Below are 21569 nucleotides of genomic sequence, written 5' to 3' on the forward strand. Positions count from 1 at the left end.
TCAAATAAATTATGAAATATTTTAGTTAATTCATAAACCACATATATGCAAAAATTTAAATTTTAATGCAAACTTTGGAACTTTTCAACCTATAGTTTAATTTCTAGAAGATTAAGCAATTTGCTATAAGCTAGCATATCACTGTGCCGTTTTTGCTCCCAGGACATGCTCTCTTTTGTTGGTGCATACCAGGACTTTAATTTATGTTATCAACTGTCTGTTATGTTATGTTAAGGAGATTTCTAAAGCGCGTGATTACCTGAAGGTGTCCTGGTGCTAGTTACTTCTCGTGCAGCAGAGCTTGGAAGAAGGAGTTATTTGTCAAAAAGCCAGGTCTTCAGCCCCCTCCTAAAGGCTAGAAGATTGGTGGTATTTCTCAAATGAAATGGCTTTTTTTGTGGGTGGGACTACGACCAATTTCGCTTCCGATGATCTTAGAGTTCTCATTGGTTCATACCACTGAAATTGGCGTCTTAGATGGTCAGGTCCCTATCCTTGCAAAGCTTTAAAAACTATACAGAGGGACTTAAACTGCAGCCGGTTCCTCACCGGGAGCCAGTGCAATTTTTTTTAATCTCTTGAGATTGGGGAGAATTTAGATGTGCCCGTAAGAAGCCTGGCCGCGGCATTCTGGAGCAACTGAAGTTTATACAAAAAACTTTTGCTGAATGTTCAAGTACAGACTGTTACAGTAGTCCAGCCTCGATAAAACCTAAGCTGTGACTACTGTTTTCTGGCACCCGAACGGAAGGAGACGCACAACCTTCTTCACTGTTCTCAAAACATGGACTGTTTTTGAAACTACTGCATTGACCTGGGCTCCCAAGGACAGTTTCTCATTCAGCAAAATACACACATTTTCCACCTTTTTAGAGGGTGTAGGGAGTGATCCCAGAGAGGCCAGCCACCAAATGGGAGTCCAAAAATTAGGATCATTCCCAAATAGCATCACTTCGGTTTTATCAGAGTTCAATTTTTAGCAGTTACCCGCCATCCATCTTCCTACTGCTTTCATGCAGGACTGGAAACAGATGTCTATTCCCAGTTCATGACCGGGTAATAGCAAAACCACAATTCGGGTGTCCTTCGCATAGGATGTAATCCCAAACCCATGAGCACTGATAACAGGAGCCAGAGATGAGACGTACACATTAAAGAGTGTAGGGCTTAAAGAAGACCCCTGCGGTACACCACATGGCAGTGAGAAGAGTTTTGACTGAAATTTCCCCAGGGATACAATCTGGCTTCTGTCTGAAAGAAAAGACTTGAGCAGATCCCAGGCTTTACCCTGTACCCCACAGTCTCTGAGATGGTCCATCAGAATCCTGTGATGGACCGTATCAAATGCAGCAGAAAGATCCAATAGGATCAGGGCTGCCCTACCTCCCTGATCCACTGCTACTCTAATCTCTTCTGTGGCCTTGATAAGAGCAGACTCCGTGCTGTGTCCCTCTCTAAAACCGTGTTGGGAGGGATCCAACACTTGGGCTTCCTTCAAGAAAGCACTGAGTTGATCATTCATCGCCTTCTCAACCATCTTCGCAGGGAGAGGAAGGCGAGAGATCGGCCGGAAATTGTTTGGGTCATTCGGATCAAGGCTAGGCTTTTTTAACAGGGATAGTATCGAAGCCACCTTCCACTGCTTCGGAAACTGTCCAAATTCAAACATGACCTTAAAAATGGCTGTGAGAGATAAGGCAATTGGGTCAGGGGCCAGTTTAGTGATCTTTTCTGGGCAAGGATCAAAAGGCGAGGCCGATTTGGCTCCCATTAGGAGCTCCGACGTATCATGCACAGTCAATGGCCTAAATTTATCCAGGGCATACGGAGTTAACCTTGTGTGTTCAGAGTCATCCTTCACCGTGATTAAACCACCATCATTGGAATCACTGAAGGCTGAAAATATGTTTGTTACTTTCATTCGGAAGAAATTGGCAATCTCCTCACAACGGTCTGGACTAGACTGGACGGTAGCTGGCCTCTGAGAGGCCAATTTGGAGACCGTTTGGAAGAGCTCTTTAGGTGAATTCTTTGCCAGTTCAATTTGGGTTGCATACAATTTTTGTTTGGTAAAGAAAATGGCTTGTTTGTAGATTTGCAGGCTAGATTTATACATTTTCTTCTCTGCGTCCGAATAGCATTTTCTCCAATTGCGTTCTAGACGTTTACAGTTACATTTATGAATTTTTATCTCCTCTGTATACCATGTCTATGCTACATTCTGTTTGCTGTACTTGCACTCCCCCCAAAGATCAAAATAAGAATACCAATTTAATTTTTAGTCCCTGATTTCAAATTCCTTCACATATTAGAGAGTGTTTTAAAATTTCCAATTGTGAATTGTTTATGTATGTATACTTTATTAATATGCTCAAATTATTTTGTATTCTGAACAGCCGCGGACCCCCTTGAGTAGGTATCATGGACCCCAGGTTAAGAACCACCGACTAGAGGAAGGTCTTCACTCCTAACGACATCGCAGCTTCCTCTTGAGGATCTGAAGTGGGGTTCTGCAGGGAGAAGTTATTCACTCCCTTCTTTTCCCGTTGGTAGCAGGTAAGCGTCACTCCTCACTGAACAGCCCTCAGAGCTGCACCTCTCACTTGGCAGTGGCCCCAGTCCACAGGGCAGCTCCGTGCACGCCACAAGCTGGCCAAACCCCTCCATCATCGTGGCACAGCAATGGTAGGGATCACGGCCCCATAACTTGCAGGAACCACTTTCGTCACTCTGGCATACTCCTTCACACCCCAAACATCCGGTGTCTCTGTGGGTAGGTTGCGATGCTTGTTTAACTGCAGCGGCACAGGCTTCTTCGCCACCCACTTCAGCTGCCAGTGCACTCCAGTGGCCAGTGTCTCAAAGACCGTCTGATTTTGCTGTTGTGGGAGATCATCTGTTAGTTTATCCTTCTGGACATAAGGATCTCCTCCGTGATCATCTATGCAATTGCACCTTTCTTTTGTGATCTACTGACATATATCATTATGCGCATCTTAGTGAGCAGTAGGGATAAGGCCACAGATCTAAAACACATATTCCTGTTTTTTCCCTGTGTGCAGAACCAATATATAGTGTTCAGGAAAGTGAGTGACTAGGAGTCCTGCAGCGTCTCCAAGGACACTCATTTCCACTGGAGCATAAATCAAATCTTTGAAGCTAAAGCCGCATTTGTCAGATCAGCGACCAGCCGAACGAAAACCAACACAAAATACTATTAAAAATAGTGAAGAAAACCGCCAATTCACCAACCCCACAGAAACCTGTGAGAAATACTCTACATTTTTTTAGGGCAAGGAAAAAAACATAACATTTTCACTAAATCCTACAATGGAAGAGCAAACCCTCTTCACAAGAGCTCCAAAATCGACCAAGCCTAAGTTCAGGGAGATGACACAATCCAAATTCTCGAACGTCACTGCTAGAAACTTCTTTGTACTTCAAAGATCCCATCCCAGCCGCTCTACTTAAAAACATTACTCCTCGAAACAGCTCTATTGGATCAACTTAATAAAACTTGACCCAAGGTGTAATCCTTGACGATCTAAAAATTGGCCATATCATAAGCTTACTAAAAAAAAAAAAATGGAGACCCAAATAATTCTTACAATGTGTCTAAATATTGTTTCCTGCTAACTATCTGAAAATCAGAGTTGCTACTCGAATTACAGACTTAAACAAGAATAACAGCATCTTTGATGACCTCCAATAAGGCTTCAGCAGGGGCTGCAGTGCAGAAATGGCAAAACTGAAAATTGGATGAAGGGAACACCTGTCTTCTGGTACTTCCTTAAAACACTTGAAACAAAAATTGGTATTAAAGAAGAGTTCTTTTCTGGTTTCAAAATGATTAAGAGAAGAGGTGCCAACAAATAAAAACTGCAGATCTCATCTCTGTACCATCTGACCTCCAGGAGGGGGTAGACGAGGTTTCCTTTTCTCTCCCACTTTTTTCAGCCTTCGTATGGAATATCTGAGCTCTTACCTGAGAAACGTCAATATCTCCTTTCGCTTTTATGCAGATGATATGTAGGTCTACTTGAATGTATCTTCCTAGACACTAGAAAAATTCAATGCTGGACGTCTGTCCACTAAAAACAGACACTTCCGCCACCACTGTGTACCTGCCCCATCAAAGTCGGTTTGACTCTTTCAGAAAACTCGATGGCATCCCATGCAAAACGGATAGGACAAATTCAATAGGTTTCATGCTCGACAAACATTGGAACCTAAAAACCCACATTAATGCTTGGGTTACAGAAAGGAATTACATCATACATCCCTCAAGAGGACCTCGAAACATCTGTCCAGTCTCCTGTTGTGTCTAGGACAAACTATGGCAACTCACTAATCAAAGCCCTGCTAAAAATCACGTGACTTCTAGTGACAATGGTTCTACAAGTCTCTGGAACACCATCCACCAACCAGCAGAACTATCCCTCAAAAAACAAAATAATAAACAAAAGTGAAATACTTCTTACAGCGCCACTTCCACACCTGATGTTCCACATTTGCCAACAGCGGATAACTTTATCTGCATGGGAGCATCCCTGTTCTACCTGGGCAGGTCCATCTGAACTTTCACAAACATCTTGATGACTTACAAGAATATAACCTCCTGAACCCTTTCTTTGAAAGACCTAATATACTATTTAAGATCTGCCCATTCTCTTTTGTGTCCAACATTGATCACTCACTTATTGTAAAGTTGTTTAACATTTCATTATTACAGAATGCAACAATGGCTCATGTAAAGCGCCCTGCCACCCCTTTTTAGGTCTCGCCTGACCCAGCGCATGCGCTGGTCTGGCGAGACTTATTGAGAGGGCTCCAAAAAGTGCTACCAGGCCAGCCTAGAGCTACAGTGCATGTGCGCGGGCGCGCGCTCCGTGCTTTGCCGTGATTACTTTCACTTTCGCGGCCGCTTTGATGTTTGATCGCAATCGATCGCGATCACTTTCGCGGCCAATGCTTGTTGTTCTTGTTGCGCTACAGAAAACATTTTTAAAACATGGTTTCTCATGTTAACACTTCTTGGGCAATTAAAGGTCTAAACATGCGATGGCCCTACACTGGTAGCAATGGCATCATATCCACGCATATACACACCAACCCGCATTCTTCATTGAGTCCTTGAAAACGGGTACTGCACAGTAGAATCCGCCATGTGAGGATGCTCTGGGGCAATCAAAGTAGTTACCACTGTGTCACTGACTTACCCAGGTTGTGGGCATAAACAAGCTTGCTAGAATAGCTTTTGTAGATAACTTTCTTTCTCTTGTGAATCACTTCTCCACCACCAACATAGGCAAAGAGGGCCAGAGCCTCATGAAATTTCTCCAGTGCCACCTCCAGCCCATCACGGAAATAGGTCTACGACACCACTAACATTTGCTCAGAAATGGTGACTCGTGCAAGAATTACACCAAACCCTTCACCTCCCACAGGTCTGCGTCTGCTCCTGTTGAAAAAAAGGGTGCAGTCCTAACTGCGTGTTAGCTGCCCCTCAAACTGAACTCTCCGTTGTATGTAACTTCTAACCAACTGAACATACCCTTAAATAAGCACAACTCCTCGTCAACATTTACCACTCGTGGCATCTCAGCACCTCCATCCCATCCTCGTCTAAGAGCTTTGTTCACATACCATCTGTCCTGAAGACTTCAGTTGCCTCAAAGCTCCAAGAAGCCACTTTTGTGGTAGGTAACCGTAAGTGTTCTTTAGAATAACTAGATGTGAAATACCAGCTTGAAGCTTAGAGACTATAAAACAGAGTTCTGCTCCTGAAACAAACCTCTGTTGAAACCCCAGCATCCACCTGCTCACCACAGATATTTTATGATTATTCCATCACAGCTGATGTCTGTCAGAATTCTGGGAGATTTGCTGTTCTGGTTGGAGTAGTAATTCCCAGGAAAGCACAATCACCAAAGGAGGTTCCTTCTATCCGAGGCAGCTTAGACTTAACTTCCTGTTCATCCCTTCAACTACATCACAGTAAGCTCCATGGCTAATGGGTCTCAGCAGTGTCACTGGGACTGAAAGTACTCTCCTCTCCAACACTATTCTTGCCCCTTCACTAAAGCCTATGGACGATGCCCCCACAGGAGTTGTCCCCTCCCAAACTCACATGGCCGTGATTGTCTCATTGTGGAAGGTGACAAACGCCATCCCCAGAGGCTTCTCGTTCACTTTCTCTTTTTCTTTCCTGTACTCTTCTTTCAGCCGCTCTTCCAGATTGGAGTAGTACTGGATGGCCTCCACCTGAACCAGAATAAAAGAGTCATTATTGCACGCGCAATCAAGACAGCATAGAAACCTCTACAGGGTCTAATCTACCACAAACATGAGTGCATTACGACACCCGCTGTTCAGTACCCCAGTCTGCTGAGGTCATAGAATGCTGATGCAACACACGTTCTTTTGCTCAATGATATCAAATCACTTTAATTGAGTTTATTTAATTCTTAAGATAATTCGATACCACCTTTTGTGGTGAGAAGTGGGGGTGTTTTTGTGAAGAAATAAGACTTTTATTTAGATTACTGAGAGAAACTGTTAAGGCGGAAAAAACAATCCACGGTGGAGCAGTGCTTAATTTGAGCCGGTGGTTTCCGGTGCTCAGCACCAGCACTTAATCATCAACACTGGCATTTTTCATGAGCCCCAGTTAAGGATAGATTCATTTAAGGGGAGATTACGTGGTTTGCCTAGAATCACGGGATGTTGAACCGACGCCGAGACTCAAACCTTTTTTCCCAGCTATGAGGTTGGCAGCTCTGGTCATTATGCCACATCATCTCCCCACTTTCACAGTTAGCAGTTGGATCTGTTTTAGGCGGTGCTAACAGGAGAAATGAACTGATGCAAGCTGCCTCCCGACATTTTAAATTTATTTTTACAAATTAACCACTGAGGTGGAGTCTTTCGCCTGGTGCATTATGGATTTCGAGGAGGCATCACAAGTCACCTTCAAACCGAAAATGCTACTTTGAAGAAAAGTAACTTGCAATGTCTGTACCAAACACTAGATGGCAGGAGTGTGCAAAACATGCAATCTACACCAGCAGCAGATGCTGTTATTTGTTTTGCAACTATTAATTATTTGTAGTCATGTGATTTGGGGTGGAGAAAAAAATGGGTACCTGCGGGGGTTTCAGTTATAGACATGTAGTGCAAACAAGCCTTTGCACATAATGGTGAGACACACTGGAGGTAGCCAGCAGGAGCGGATAGAAAGGGCTCCAGATGTAAAATGTCACCTCCTGCGGTTCAAGGCAAGCATTCGAGTGGAGGCAGTAGGATACAGCATAACAGCCAACAGCATTAGGAGAGAGATTAAAATTTGACTGCACTGACCAAAGACGTGATTTGCAATCTTGCAAGCCAATGGCTGGATGATGCTGCTTGAATAAAGCCAATGGTTGAAAAGGGTAAACTCAAAGCCCACTTTATGCACATGGTCAGCAGCAGGTCGGTTTGTCAGTTGCAGCAGCAAAACCCAGAACTAAAAATGTTAGATAAGTCCTTGTAGGCACACAAAAGAACAAGCAGAGAGTCTCGTCTGGTATATCCCAAAGTGGGTCTTTATTTTCCTTCTTTCTTCTGGATAGCTAGCCAAGACGTGTTTTGTCTGGCATCGTGGCCTAAACTTCCTCGGGGCTAGAATGTGTACACAAAATAAGCTGCCATGAACAAAACAACTCTGACTAAAGGAAATGGGTCATCACCGAAAGAGGTCCTGGTGCATTGAGGCCTAAGAGAGGAGTCATGAGACATCTCACACCTGAAGACAGACCTCCTTGAAGAAAATCAACTTTCAAACATCTGTGCCCAATACTAGATGGCAGGAGTGTGCAGAGCATGTGATTTACAGCAGCACATGATACAAATGGATTATGTTCCTTACTCTGTAAACATCTGTTCTTGGCATGTAGAGCTGTAGATTCACATGCTTTGCATACTCTTGACATCTAGTGTTGGGTCTGGATGTTTGCAAGTTGTTTTCCTCGAAGAAGTTGCTCCCAGTCACGAGGTAAGGTGACTCCTCCTTTCGATGATAGTGCGCATGGGCATAAACTCCATTGTTAGATTGTTTTCCCGCAAGAGGGTGAGAATGGAGTAAGTAAGTGTTGTACAGAGCTGTCCATGCATATGTAATATAAATAATAAGAACTGCAACAACCAGAGGTGTCCGGGGAGGAGGGAGGGCACGTGTGAATCTACAGCTCTACATGCCAAGAACAGATGCTTACGGGGTAAGTAACAATCCGTTTGAGGCATGTGTGCTGTAGATACAGATGCTTTGCATAGACTATATAACAGTATACTCGCAAAGCGGTGGCTAACCAGTAGAGGTTGCAGCTGTTTGAAAAAGTGTCTATAGCTCTGGTTGCCCGACACTGGCTTGTTGACGTGTTAACACATCCACACAACAGTGTTTAGTAATGAATATGCTACTTACCAGTATGCATCTGTTCTTGGCATGTAGGGCTGCTGACATTCATATCTGTGCATAGATCGCCGCCTAGTGTTGGGTCCGGATGTTTGCACGTTGTTGTCCTGGAAGAGTCTTCGAAGTATCCTGGGATAGGTGACTCCTCCCCTGGACTACAGTGCGCATGGGCATCCTCTCCATCCTCAGATTGTTTTTCGCCATTGTGGCAGTGATGGAGTAGATATAGAAAGTGATGACCATGCTTACAGTAATTCTGAGAGCTGCAGCTGCTACAGGCGCCGGGGAGGAGGGAGGGCGATATGAATGTCAGCAGCCCTACATGCCAAGAACAGATGCATACTGGTAAGTAGCATATTCAGTTCGAGGCATGTGGGCTGCTGAATTCATATCTGTGCATAGAATATATAGCAGTGCCCTCTTATTAGCGGCGGCTACCAGTGCCAGCTGCAGCGGTCTGAAAAAGAGTTTTGAGAACAGCCTGTCCTACAGCTGCCTGCTGTTTTGATTGCACATCTACACAATAGTGTTTGGTAAATGTATGTGTAGTGGACCAGGTGGCTGCTCTACATATGTCATCCAAAGGAATGTTTCCTAGGAAAGCCATTGAGGCCCCTAACTTACGTGTTGAGTGGGCTCGTGGGGGAATCGTTAATGTGCGTTTAGCCTTTTGATAGCAAATTTGAATACATTTAACGATCCATCTGGCTATTCCTGCTTTGGAGATAGCGTTACCTTTGTGGTGTGGGGCAAAGGCAACGAAAAGTTGTTGTGTTTTCCTAAAGGGTTTGGTCCTGTCGATATAATACATGAGGGCCCTTTTGACATCTAGTATATGGAGTGCCCTCTCTGCGACAGTTTGTGGGTTTTGGAAGAAAACGGGCAGTTCAATGGTTTGATTCATGTGGAACTGCGATACCACCTTTGGCATGAATTTGGGGTTGGTACGTAGTACGACCCTGTTGGCGTGAACCTGTATAAATGGCTCTTGAACGGTTAGTGCCTGGAGTTCACTAACTCTTCTCAAAGAAGTGATCGCTACTAGGAAAGCTACTTTCCAGGTAAGGAATTGAATCTCGCATGAGTGTAGAGGTTCAAAGGGTGGACCCATCAGGCGTGTGAGGACCAAGTTGAGGTTCCACATCGGAGCCGGTGGGTGGCTTGGTGGAATGTGCTCGTTTGAGTCCTTCCAAGAATGCTTTGATGGCAGGCACTCTGAATAGAGAGAGGTGCTGCCTGGTCTGCAGATAGGCTGATATTGCGGTCAAATGGACACGTATAGAGGTGTACGCCAGATTGCATCGGTATAGGTGTAATAGGTAACAAATAATGTTTTGGATGGATGCGTCTAGCGGGTTAATGTCATTATTATTGCAATAAATGACGAACCTCTTCCATTTTGCTGCATAGCAAGCTCTGGTAGTGGGTCTCCTGGCCTCCTTAATGATGTCCATACAGTCAGGTGGCAGGTTTAGGTAGCCAAACTCTAGGACTTCAGGAGCCAGATTGCCAGGTTCAGCTGTTGTGGATCTGGGTGCTGAATCTCTCCATGGTTCTGCGTCAAATGCTCGGGTTTGACCCGCAGCCTTTGATGGGGCACCACGGAAAGTTCGAGAAAGGTGGTGTACCACAGCTGGCGTGCCCACGTTGGAGCAACCAGGACGAGCGTCAGTGAGTGTTGACGCAGTTTGCGTGCCACCAGCGGTATCAGTGGTGCTGGGGGAAAAGCGTACGCAAATCTGCCGGACCAGTTCATCCATATCGCATTGCCCTGCGACTGCGGATGTGGGAACCTGGCGGCAAAGCTTTGGCATTTTGCGTTTTCGCTTGTCGCGAATAGGTCTATCTCTGGATGACCCCACTGCTGGAAGTACGGTTGGAGTACTGATGGGTGTAACTCCCACTCGTGCATCTGGTGGCTGTGTCTGCTGAGCAGATCCGCCATCTGGTTGTCTTTGCCGGGGAGGTGTTCTGCCATGAGGAACATGTTCCTTTGAATGGCCCACTTCCACATGCTCTGAGCCAGATGAGACAACTGTGGAGAGTGTGTTCCTCCCTGCTTCTGTATGTAGTACATGGCAGTCATGTTGTCCGTCCGGATCAACACGACTTTGTTGCACAAGTGTACTTTGAATGCTTTCATAGCGAGGAAGATTGCCATCAGCTCTAGAAGGTTGATGTGCATCTTCTTTTGTTGTTGTGTCCATAGTCCCTGCACTGTGTAATGGAGTACATGAGCTCCCCATCCCTGGAGAGACGCGTCCGCCGTCAGTATTATCTGTGGGACAGGCTCTTGGAACGGTCGGCCCTTGCAAAGGTTTTGTGGATTCCACCAATGCAGAGAGTTGTATGCCCGACCGCTCACCAACACTAGGTCTTTCAACTGTCCTTGAGCCTGATTCCACTGACGTGCTAAGCACTCCTGAAGCGGGCGCATATGTAGTCTCGCTTTGGGGACTATGAAGATGCAGGAGGCCATCATGCCTATCAACTGCATGAACACTCGCGCAGGAAGGGAGTGTTGAGGTTTGAACTTGGAAATCAGCATTTGCATGCTGTTGATTCTCACCAAATTTGGCTGAGCTGTGGCCGCCAGAGTGTCTATAGTCGCACCTAGGTACTGTTGTACGTGTGCGGGCTGTAGATGGGATTTTGGGTAATTCAGTGAGAACCCCAGACTGTGAAGGAGGTGAATGGTGCGGGACATGTGGCTGGCACATTGCTGGGCTGACTTCGCTTGAACGAGCCAGTCGTCCAGGTAAGGGTAGACGTGTATGTGCTGCCTCCGTAGATGTGCCGCCACAGTAGCTAGGCACTTTGTAAACACCCTTGGTGCCGTTGTCACGCCGAAGGGAAGGACTTTGAATTGGTAGTGCTGCCCTTGAACAGTGAACCTGAGGTATTTTTTGTGTGAGGGGTGAATGGGTATGTGGAAATACGCATCCTTAAGGTCCAGTGTGGCTAGAAAGTCTCCCTGCTTGAGCAGCGGGAGGACTTGCTGTAGAGTGAGCATGTGAAAATGCTCGGAAAGAATGTATCTGTTTAGGGGTCTCAGGTCTAATATAGGTCTGAGTGACCCGTCCTTTTTCGGTATTAAAAAGTACAGGGAGTACACCCCCGTACCTTGCTCGTGGACGGGTACGACCTCTATTGCGCCTTTTAGAAGCATACTTTGCACCTCCTGCTGTAAGAGCGTTAAGTGCTCTGAGGACATAGGACGGTTTTTTGGAGGTATTGTGGGTGGAGTGGAGGTTAGTTCTAGACAGTAACCGTATTTGACAATATCTTTGACCCACCTGTCCGTGGTGATGGAGGTCCACGTGGACAGGAACCTTTATAGTCTTCCCCCGACAGGTGTTATGTGGTCGGGAGGAAGGGAGAGGGCGTCACTGCTTGTTCTTGGGGGAGGACCTGGTGTTGCCATATCCGCGTCCTCTGCCCTTTGTACTGGAGCCACGATATCCACCCCGGGTGTTTTTATCGTAGGTGGTTTGTGTATTGCCCTTGTTGTATGTTTGCTGTGACCCCTGTCCTCTACCTGCTCCTCTATTTCCGGGGCGACGAAAGGAGCCGCTCCGAAAGGACTGAGTCTGGAGAGCCCCCATGGACTTTGCAGTGTCCGTGTCCTTCTTTATTTTCTCTAGGGTGGTGTCAACCTCCGGGCCGAATAAATAGTCGGGGTTGACAGGCTGGTTGAGTATGTTGTTTTGCACCTCAGGTTTGAATCCGGAGATTCGTAACCAGGCATGTCGTCGCAGCATGACGCTAGTGTTTATGGCCCTGGCAGCTGTGTCTGCGGCATCCAGCGCACACTTGATGGATGCGTTTGTGAGGAGCTGTCCCTCCCTGATGAGGATCTCTGCACCTTCTCTGTATTGGTCAGGGAGATGTTGGATTAGTTGCTCTAATGTGTCGTAGTGCGCTCTATCGTAGCGAGCGAGGAGTGCTTGAGTATTGGCAATGCGCCATATGTTGGCTGCCTGGGCGGCAACCCGTTTGCCAGAGGTCTCTAACACCTTGGACTCTTTGTCCGGGGGAGGAGCGTCACCTGTTGTTTGTGAGTGTGCCCTCTTGCGAGCATTCGCAACGACAATGGAATCCAGAGGTAATTGGCCTCTGATGTAAGTAGGGTCCCCAGGCGCTGATCTGTATTTCTTGTCGATCCTGGGGTTTATCACTCTTGCCCTGGTGGGTTCCTTGAAGATGTCCTTTGCTGGTTTGAGGACACCCTTCAACATGGGTAGAGTTTTTATATTCCTTTCTGAGGATGCAAAAGTATCCATAAGAAAGTCGTCCTCGACGGTGTCCGAGTGAAGTTGCACCCCATGATTGGCCGCAGCACGTTCAATTAGAGCGTTGAACGCTGCCGTGTCCTCTGTGGGAGATGTTTTTGCTCCATAGAGTTGCGGGTCTTGTGCATCCATAGGTGCACCTGGGTCCACAGGGTCATCCCAAGTTTGATCAGGGTCCTGTTGGCCGTCAGGGTCCATGTCTCCGGGGTAGGGAACTTGGTCACCCATGTAGTCCACCAACGCATCCGTGTCGAAGTGTGTGGGAGAGAAGGATTGTGGATCCTGGTAGGGTGAGTGGAAAGGTTCGTAAAGAACTGGTTCTGAAGCCACAGGCAGCTTTCTTTTAAGTAGAATCCTGAAGGAGTCCAAAGCCGGCTCCGAAGTTATTTTCCGTTTGTGGATAATCATCCTGCCGGTGTCGGCGTCGATTAGATGCGATGGAGACGTCTCCGCAGAGCGTTCGGCAGGCGTGATCGTGGTATGGGTCACCCGTGTCCTGATTTGGAACAGTTTCGGGGCCGTGGATGGTGGCAGGCCAAAAGTAATGTTGGCTGGTGTCGAAGAGGCTGCTGGAGCTTTAATTGGTTCGGAGCCCGACGTGTCCTGGAGGACCATTTTCTTTTTGGTGCTTTGCGCAGCAATGGGTCGCGTCTGGAGCGCCCTCGAGTCTTTTGCACCGACCGGTTCTGTTGAGGCGGTCGTGGATTTTTTCGGCGCCGGTGGGTCATCGAGTCGAGGGGCAGGAATGGCCGTCGACTTCTTCGATGAGAGTGGCTTTGGTGTCGCCGTGGAAGCGGTGTGAGACGCAGCAGGCTGTTTGACCTTTGGGGTCGGAGTCGATTGCGTCGGTGCCGGGAGCCGAGCAGGTTTGGTGGTACCGAAGGCCTTCTTCCTTATGTCGACTCCGACGTCGGCCGCTTCGAGTTCGGCACCGAAGTCTCGTTTGGTGCGCTCGGTGCCGATGTGTTTTGCTGGCGTTGAAGGTGTGGAGGGTCTCGATCCGACCAGCGCCACTTTCGGTTTCGGTTTCAATTGAACCAATACAGCTTTCGGTTTCGGTTTTGAAGAAGGGAAACCAGCCGTTTTGGGCATTAATGGCTGCCGCTGAATGTCCGAGGCCGGGCCCGAGGGCGGGGCCGAAGAACTGCGGGATAGGTCTTGGGTAAGGCCCGAAGGCGATCCCTCGACCGGAGCCATAGACTGTTGCACTGGGCTTTCTTCAGTCTGAACGGGTAGGCCTTGCTCGTCACCGGAGCTACTCTCTTCGGCCCCTAAGGCCTCATTGTAGTCTCCTACCTCGGTGTCGTCTTCAGCTCTGCGAAAGAGTGTTTCGTCGACGTCTTCCGATCCGGAGTCATGTTCGGAAACGGGACTGGAGGGTAGGTTCTCCACTTCTTCGACATCTTCGGTCTCGGCGTTGAAGATGTCGGCCTGTGCCGCTTGCTGCGCCTCGAGTCTCGCCGCTCATCGATTCCGTAGAGTCTTCTTGGATCGAAATCTGGCACAGGCCATGCATGTAGATTCGTTGTGATCCGGTGAAAGGCATTTGTTGCACACCGGATGGACGTCGACGTGGGGATATTTCGCATTGCATACCGGACACCTCTTGAATGGTGTCCTCGATTCCATCGTTGATGTTGAATCGACGGTCGGGTAAGATGCGAAAGTTTGTTCTGGAAGTTAGTAAACTAACAAGATACTATCGATACCGATCGAGAACAGTACCGACGCGAACTAAAGGCATTTTGGCCTGAAAAAAGATTTTCCTAACTTGAGTCAAGATAGCACATCCGAACCCAATGGCGGAAAAAAACAATCTGAGGATGGAGAGGATGCCCATGCGCACTGTAGTCCAGGGGAGGAGTCACCTATCCCAGGATACTTCGAAGACTCTTCCAGGACAACAACGTGCAAACATCCGGACCCAACACTAGGCGGCGATCTATGCACAGATATGAATTCAGCAGCCCACATGCCTCGAACATGTGTATAGTGTGGACCATGTTGCAGCCTTACAGATTTCAGCTATGGGAATGTTATCTAAAAAGGCCATAGGTGCTCCTATTTTATGAGTAGAATGAGCTCTATGAAGTATAGATAAAGTTCTTTTAGCTTTAGCATAGCAAGTTTGAATGCATTTAACAATCCATCTTGAAATACCAGATTTAGAGATAGGATTGCCTTTGTGAGGTGTAGCAAACGCAACAAACAGTTGCTTTGTCTTATGGAAATCTTTTGTCTTTTCAAAATAGCAAAATAACACTCTTCTGACATTAAGTGTGTGAAGAGCTCTTTCTGCTACTGAATAAGGTTGAGGGAAGAACACAGGTAGCTCAACCGATTGATTAATATGAAAAGCAGAAACCACTTTTGGAAGGAATTTTGGGTTGGGGCGAAGAACTACTCTATCTTTATGAAGCTGAAAGAAGGGTTCTTCTACGGTTAATGCCTGTAGCTCACCAACTTTCCTTAATGAAGTGATAGCAATGAGGAAGGCAACCTTCCATGAAAGAAACTGTAATGAATAATTGTGTAATCGCTCATAAGGTGGACCCATGAGTCTTGTAAGCCGGGTCTGGTGGCTCAGTGGACTAAAGCAGCCACTGCAAGGGCCTGTGTTCGACCTCATGGTCACAGGTTCAAATCCCGGCGGGTCCACTCAGCCTATCATCCATTTGAGGTCGGTAAAATGAGTACCATTGAGTTGGGTAACAATAAACATCTGTTATTCAGCGCCAGGACACCTTCGGGTAATCATGCGCTTTACAAATACACATGTTATGTTTATGTTGTAAGCACAATGTTCAGATTCCAGACTGGTGCAGGTGGTACTCTGGGTGGTATTCCTCTTTTAAGGCCCTCCATAAAGGCTTCAATTATTGGAACTTTGAACAAAGATAAATGTTGTCTGTTTTGCAAATATGCGGCTACTGCTGCAAGGTGCAATCGAATGGATGTGTAGGCTACACAAGCTCGCTGTAGATCAATATTGTTGCTGTTACAATATACAACAAATCTTTTCCATTTTGCCGCATAACATGCTCTGGCAGTGGGCTCCCTTGCCTCTTTTAGAATAGTCATACAATCCGGCGGCAAATTTAAGTATCCAAACACTATGACTTCAGGAGCAAAATCGCTAGATTGAGCTCCTTGGGTTTTGGGTGTCTAATTTCTTGATGGTTCTGAGTGAGAAGGCTGGAATTGATATGCAGTTTTTGATGTGGAACCACTGATAGTTCTTAGAGTGTGATGAACCATAGCTGACGGGCCCATGTGGGAGACACCAAAATCCATGTGAGGGATGTTTGCCTGAGCTTCTGAACCAGAAACGCAAGGAGAGGGATAGGCAGAAAAGTGTAGGCAAATATCCCTGACCAATTCATCAATAGGGCATTGCCTTTGGCTAGAGGGTGTGGGAACCTGGAGGAGAAGTTTGGGTACTTTGAGATGTCCACTGTGGCGAACAGATCTATTTGTGGGAATCCCCATTTTTGAAAGTATGGAAGTAGGACCTGGGGATGAAGTTCCCACTCATGAATTTGTTCCCACATCCTGCTGAGAAGGTCGGCAATTTGATTATTCACTCCTGGGAGGTGCTCTGCCAGAAGAGGAATTCTGTGATGGATTACCCAACGCCAAATAGTCTGAGAGAGATGTGATAGTTGCAGAGAGTGTGTCACCCCCCTTGTTTTTGTACATAGCTGTCATATCGTCCGTGCGGACTAAGACAACTTTCGCTATAAGGTGAGACTGAAAAGCTTTCAGTGCTAGATAACAGAAGCTCTAGATAGCTGATGTGAAGTCGTTTGTGCTTGTTGTTCCACAGACCCTGAATTGTTACGTTTTGTAGATGGGCACCCCAACCTGTGAGAGATGCGTCTGCTGTTAGCACAATCTGTGGAACAGGGTCGATGAAGGGCCGCCCTTTTGTATGTGTTCCACCACTGCAGAGAGCGATGGGTGCGCCTGTCTACCAACACTAGATCTGTCAACTGACCCTGTGACTGATTCCACTGACGTGCTAAGTTTTTCTATAGGGGACGCATGTGTAACCTTGCATGAAGCACTATTGCTATGCATGATGCCATCATTCCTAGCAGTTGCATGAAAATCCGGACTGCCAAGTAGTGGTTGGTCTGAAACTGTAGTAACAGAATTTGAATATTTCGAATTCTGGCTGCATTAGGAGAGGCTAGAGCTGTGTGAATGTTTAGAGTCGCTCCCAGATAGGAATGCATTTGTGAAGGCAAAGTAGGGTGAATAGGACTTGTAGCCATGTTCTTCTTTTTGAGAGGAATCTTATACCCAGTGTCCTCTGAACTGACTTTTCTTTTAGAAGGTGTTTTAGCTGAAAAGTGTACAGTATCAGGATTAATGTATAGCTTTTTCTGTTTAGGGTCTAATCTTTCTTTCATAACGTCCAGGATTGGTTACGGGGGCTTAAGATCTTCTTTTGATTTCGGCGCTGAAGCTTTCGGTGTCGAACCGGATTTGTACTTCGAAACGGAAGGCTTCGACACCGAACTGGACTTGTGTTTCGAAGCGTAAGGTTTTGGTTCCGAACCAGACTTGTCTTTCGGAGCAGAAGTTTTCAGATCCTAAGACGATCTGTCTCGACTCGATCCTGAACTGGAAGGCCTGACCGTTTGTTTGTTTGAGTGCCGACCAAGGCCCGAAGACAGAGGTGGTGCCGAAGCCTTATGTTTGGTGGAAGAGAGTTTACTACTCATGACACCCTGTACTGCTGGAATTTCTTCGGACTCCAGTTTAATTTCCAACTTGGAGTCCGATTAAGGGGACAGAGAAGGCCCCCTCTTCTTCCGCCGCTGTCGCTATTTTATGTTTGGATTCTTCTCCGAAGATATCTGGAGTATGTTGGATGCTTTGGCATTGTATTTCTCATCGTCGAGCCAGACAATCCCAAAGAGTCTTTTTTGATCGGAACGACCGACAAGCCTCACAATTTTGTTCCTTGTGCTCCGCTGAGAGGCACAAGTTGCAGACTTTAATTAGGTCGGTGCGAGCGTACTTGGAGTGGAACCGAGGACAAAATTGAAACGGAGTCCGTTCCATCGGCAGAAGGCTGGACCGATGCAGTTAGGCCTGACGGCCGCCCACGGTGTTTTCTCCCAAAGATGGAATTTCCCAATCGAATTGATATGCGGGGAATAGGGAAACGCGTACAACAACAATAGCGTTGAGGGTACAGTGGATTACGCACCGTGGGGAACCCGAAGAACCGTTGTGAACCGGAGTGCAGCAATACACGTTCAAACCCGATGGCGGAAAGAAAACAATCTAACAATGCGCACTATCACCAAAAGAAGGAGTCACCTTACCTTGTGACTGGGAAAGACTTCTTCAAAGGAAAAACAACTTGCAAACATCCGGACCCAACACTAGATGGCAGGAGTATGCAAATCATGTGTATCTACAGCACACACGCCTCGAATATATAGTTATGCTAACATTGAACGTGTCATAGTCATGTTTATTAGGCCATTAACCGAACGCTCTCGCTTCATAGCTAGCCGAGGATTGTATCATGGCACTTGAGGTGTGAATTAAAAAAAAAAAAACACCGCTGTGTATTTAGAAGGCTTACTCATATTTAGATACAGATGAAGGACACACTCTTTCTGCATGTCATGATATCACTCCTGCTCATTGAAGAACTAAAACATTATGTCATGTTGCCCTAATCTAAAAAATTCTGAATTTTGCGATAAGTGTGTGTGCTGCCTTAAGCCAGAGATTTCCTGTCCTTTTGCCTGGTGGCCCTTTGACTGATGTTTGTGATCAACGCTTTTTAATAAATATATTTTGCAGGCTCAACTCAAACACACAGTGGTGAAGATTACGTTGACAAGGGAGCCCTCTGTTCTCACCTGGCAAGACCATGCTTCCCTTCTTACCGAAAAGGCGCACTCACTGCTACATGTGTCCCACTAGGGCGCAAGTCTCAAAAGTTCTCAGCCGTTAAATTCAATTTAGAAAAGTTATGGGACCCAACAAAGGGCCATACACCGACCAGCTATTCCATTCCTGGGACACAGCGGGAGTAAAGCCACAAACAGTTCTGCATTGTCTCAGATATATCAGTTTGTGACCATATATACAGTGTGAGAACATCACTGCATGAAGTAGTCACTTCAGGGTCCCAGCTAATGGTTATACGCACCATCTCGCAGCCTTTCATGGTGCAGCAGCACATGTGCCCGCAGAGCCGCGGGTTGATCATGTGGGTGACGTGATCCTTCTCCTGCAGGTTCTTGAAGAAGATCTTCCCACGTTCTGCCTTTTTCCTTTGAAGAAAAGGGTAGGAGAGGAGGAGGGATGTGAGGACAGGAGAGAGCGATCAGGAATAAGAGAAAGTGTAGGGGAATGAAGAGTGTAAAAGAGGAGAACAAGAGTGGGACGAAGAGGAGCGAGTAGAAGAATGAAAGCGGGAGACAGGATGAAAAATAATAGAAAAAAGTGGGAGAAGAGAACAGGAGAGCAGACAGATGAACGAATGAGTAAAAGATTCAAAATGATAAAAAAAAATACAGCCGAAAGAAGACGAGCGCAAAGTTTGTAAGATGAGAAAAGACAGGAGATTGACAGCAGACAGACCAGGAGTGGATAAACAGGTCTCATGCTCAATTGATTTATAATTGGTAATTGTTACACACAAAAAGTTTATGCTGCAAATCAGTTCTAAATCACAGCAGGCACGACTAGCCATGGGACTGCGACCCACGCACAGCTCAGCTAATAAACATAACTCCTGAACGTACTAAAATGCCTAAACTACAGACAGACCCCTCTCCTGTTCAAGTACCGAGAAGCAGCAATGCAGATAGACCTAAATCCAGACGTGCAGCAATATTTCTAGCTCTGACAATGATTCACATATCTGCTAAATCTCATCCGCCTTACAAGGACGATCCCGCTTTCATTCCACTACTGAGCGATCCCACACCGGCTCGGAGATGTGCCTCAATCTTCACCAATGGCATCCCCTACTATTCTGAGATGGAGACCATCCTTTGCAGCAGCTTTTTCAAGGGTCTTCATTATAGACCTGCACTGCTTTGTAATGTTTTGCACAGAGATCCCATCTGCTCTATGAGAACACCTTAATCTTCATCTGTGGAACCCACCGCTAATTTGTCTTTTGCTTTGACGGGGCGGCTCGATCCTTATTAACAGTACCTCACATTGTCTTACATCAAGGACCTCCACGCTTAATCCGACCCTACCCGCAGTGCCTCCAACTAGTCGGGTACCAAGATCCAGACACACCTCTTACAATGTCTCGCAGTCACATTGTTCAAGAGAAATGTATTCCTGCTATGTGAAAACTAAATTAATTTGGGTAGGACTATTTTGCATAATTGTCTAAAATGTAACGTTTGTTAATTTCTAATTAACAGATTAAATGCCTAACATAAATCTCTTTGCTCACTGAAATCGAGGCAAGAATGTTTTAGACTAAATTAAAGTGAATCACTTGAAGACCTGCAGGCCCTCTTCTGTGTAAAGTAAAATATTTGATCCTATGTTACTAGAAACTAAGAGAAAATGTTGTGATAGTTTAGTTAAAATGTTTTAACGCATGTTATTATAGAATTATGACAGCCAAATCGATCCCTTTTAAATATCACTATTGTCCTGATGAAGGCCCCACAAGGATCACTGAAATGAATTGAAACATAGTCCGACTTCAGTCTGTACAATATGGTGCAATGACCAACTAAATTTCATTGTACCTTGTGTGAAAAAAAAAAACTTTCAAATGCAAAATATATTTGTCCTTTGATTTTGATCATCACTGGGTTTTTTCTTCTGGAAACTAAATTATAGTCAATTCACTTGCCTTTTACCACATCAAAAAACATTTGGTACTTTTTTTATACTTTTTATGAAACATGGAAAAAAGTTCTACGGCCTATTTTACAAGTTTGATCTCTTTTGAAACCCCCATGTTATATAGGTCTCTTTAATAATATTACTACTAATTTCAGTCTGGATAATCAGCCCAGGTAGAACCACATCAGTAGAGAGCTTAGTTACTCAGGGGAAAAGTCATCCTGCACCGGTGAGTCCATGTAGAACCCCAATGCCCCCTTTTTGTCTAGTACTGAGATGCCATACAGCGTTTTAACTGGTATACTCATCCTTCACATGAGGTACCACCTGGAGTTCCTGGACAGACAGCCGCATACAGGAATCAACTAAATCACCCCACTCATAACCTGTAGTGTTTCCTGCAATTCCATGACTTACTCTAGACAGTTCTTCCATCTTGCTCACCAGAAGCTCAACTTGTGATTCCAGAACCAACAATGGCACCCAACGCGTCAACCCTAGACTGCAGGACCCCGGCTACACACAGAGGAATACCTTTATGCACATCAATTCTGACCTTGGATGCCTCCTACCATTTAATATCACACACATATACATTGAACGGTATGTAAACGACTGCATAGTATGGGAACACCAGGTGGTAGAGAAAGGTCAGCGGTTACGCTATGCTCCGGCTCGAGTTGACGTGTCCGTTTACCTTTCCGTGTCAAGGGACATAAGCTTTGCAACATTGTAACATGGCCGGGCCTCTAGCACGATACAGTTTTCATACGCCTCCCTGCAAAAGAAAGAGAAGACAGAACATGATCAGGCCGCAGGACCTTGAGGAGACTGGGAAGAAAGTCTGTGTGTAAGGAGAGAAAATGGCGGTGTGAGGGGGACATACGTTGGAGTAAAACAGTCAAACCATAGCGGTATGTGGTACCACAAATGTGTCAAATGAACATACAGAAATGCCTGCAGGAAAG

At 46.0% G+C, this 21569-nt stretch overlaps 1 protein-coding gene across 6 annotated transcripts in view; it reads right to left on the bottom strand.

Annotated features, from left to right (window-relative positions):
* The window catches only part of TMEM63B (transmembrane protein 63B), a 417772-nt gene that overhangs the window by 56621 nt on the left and 339582 nt on the right, over positions 1–21569 (bottom strand). For all 6 annotated transcript variants that reach the window (XM_085610287.1, XM_085610286.1, XM_085610283.1 and 3 more), the window contains 3 exons: positions 21299–21379; positions 18929–19052; positions 6131–6264 (listed from right to left, as the gene is read on the bottom strand). In XM_085610287.1, coding sequence (XP_085466413.1) covers positions 6131–6264; positions 18929–19052; positions 21299–21379 — 339 coding nt within the window. The remainder of the gene's footprint in view (positions 1–6130; positions 6265–18928; positions 19053–21298; positions 21380–21569) is intronic.

This window comes from Triturus cristatus, chromosome 6 (assembly GCF_964204655.1).
Source record: "Triturus cristatus chromosome 6, aTriCri1.1, whole genome shotgun sequence".
Taxonomy (NCBI): Eukaryota; Metazoa; Chordata; class Amphibia; order Caudata; family Salamandridae; genus Triturus; species Triturus cristatus.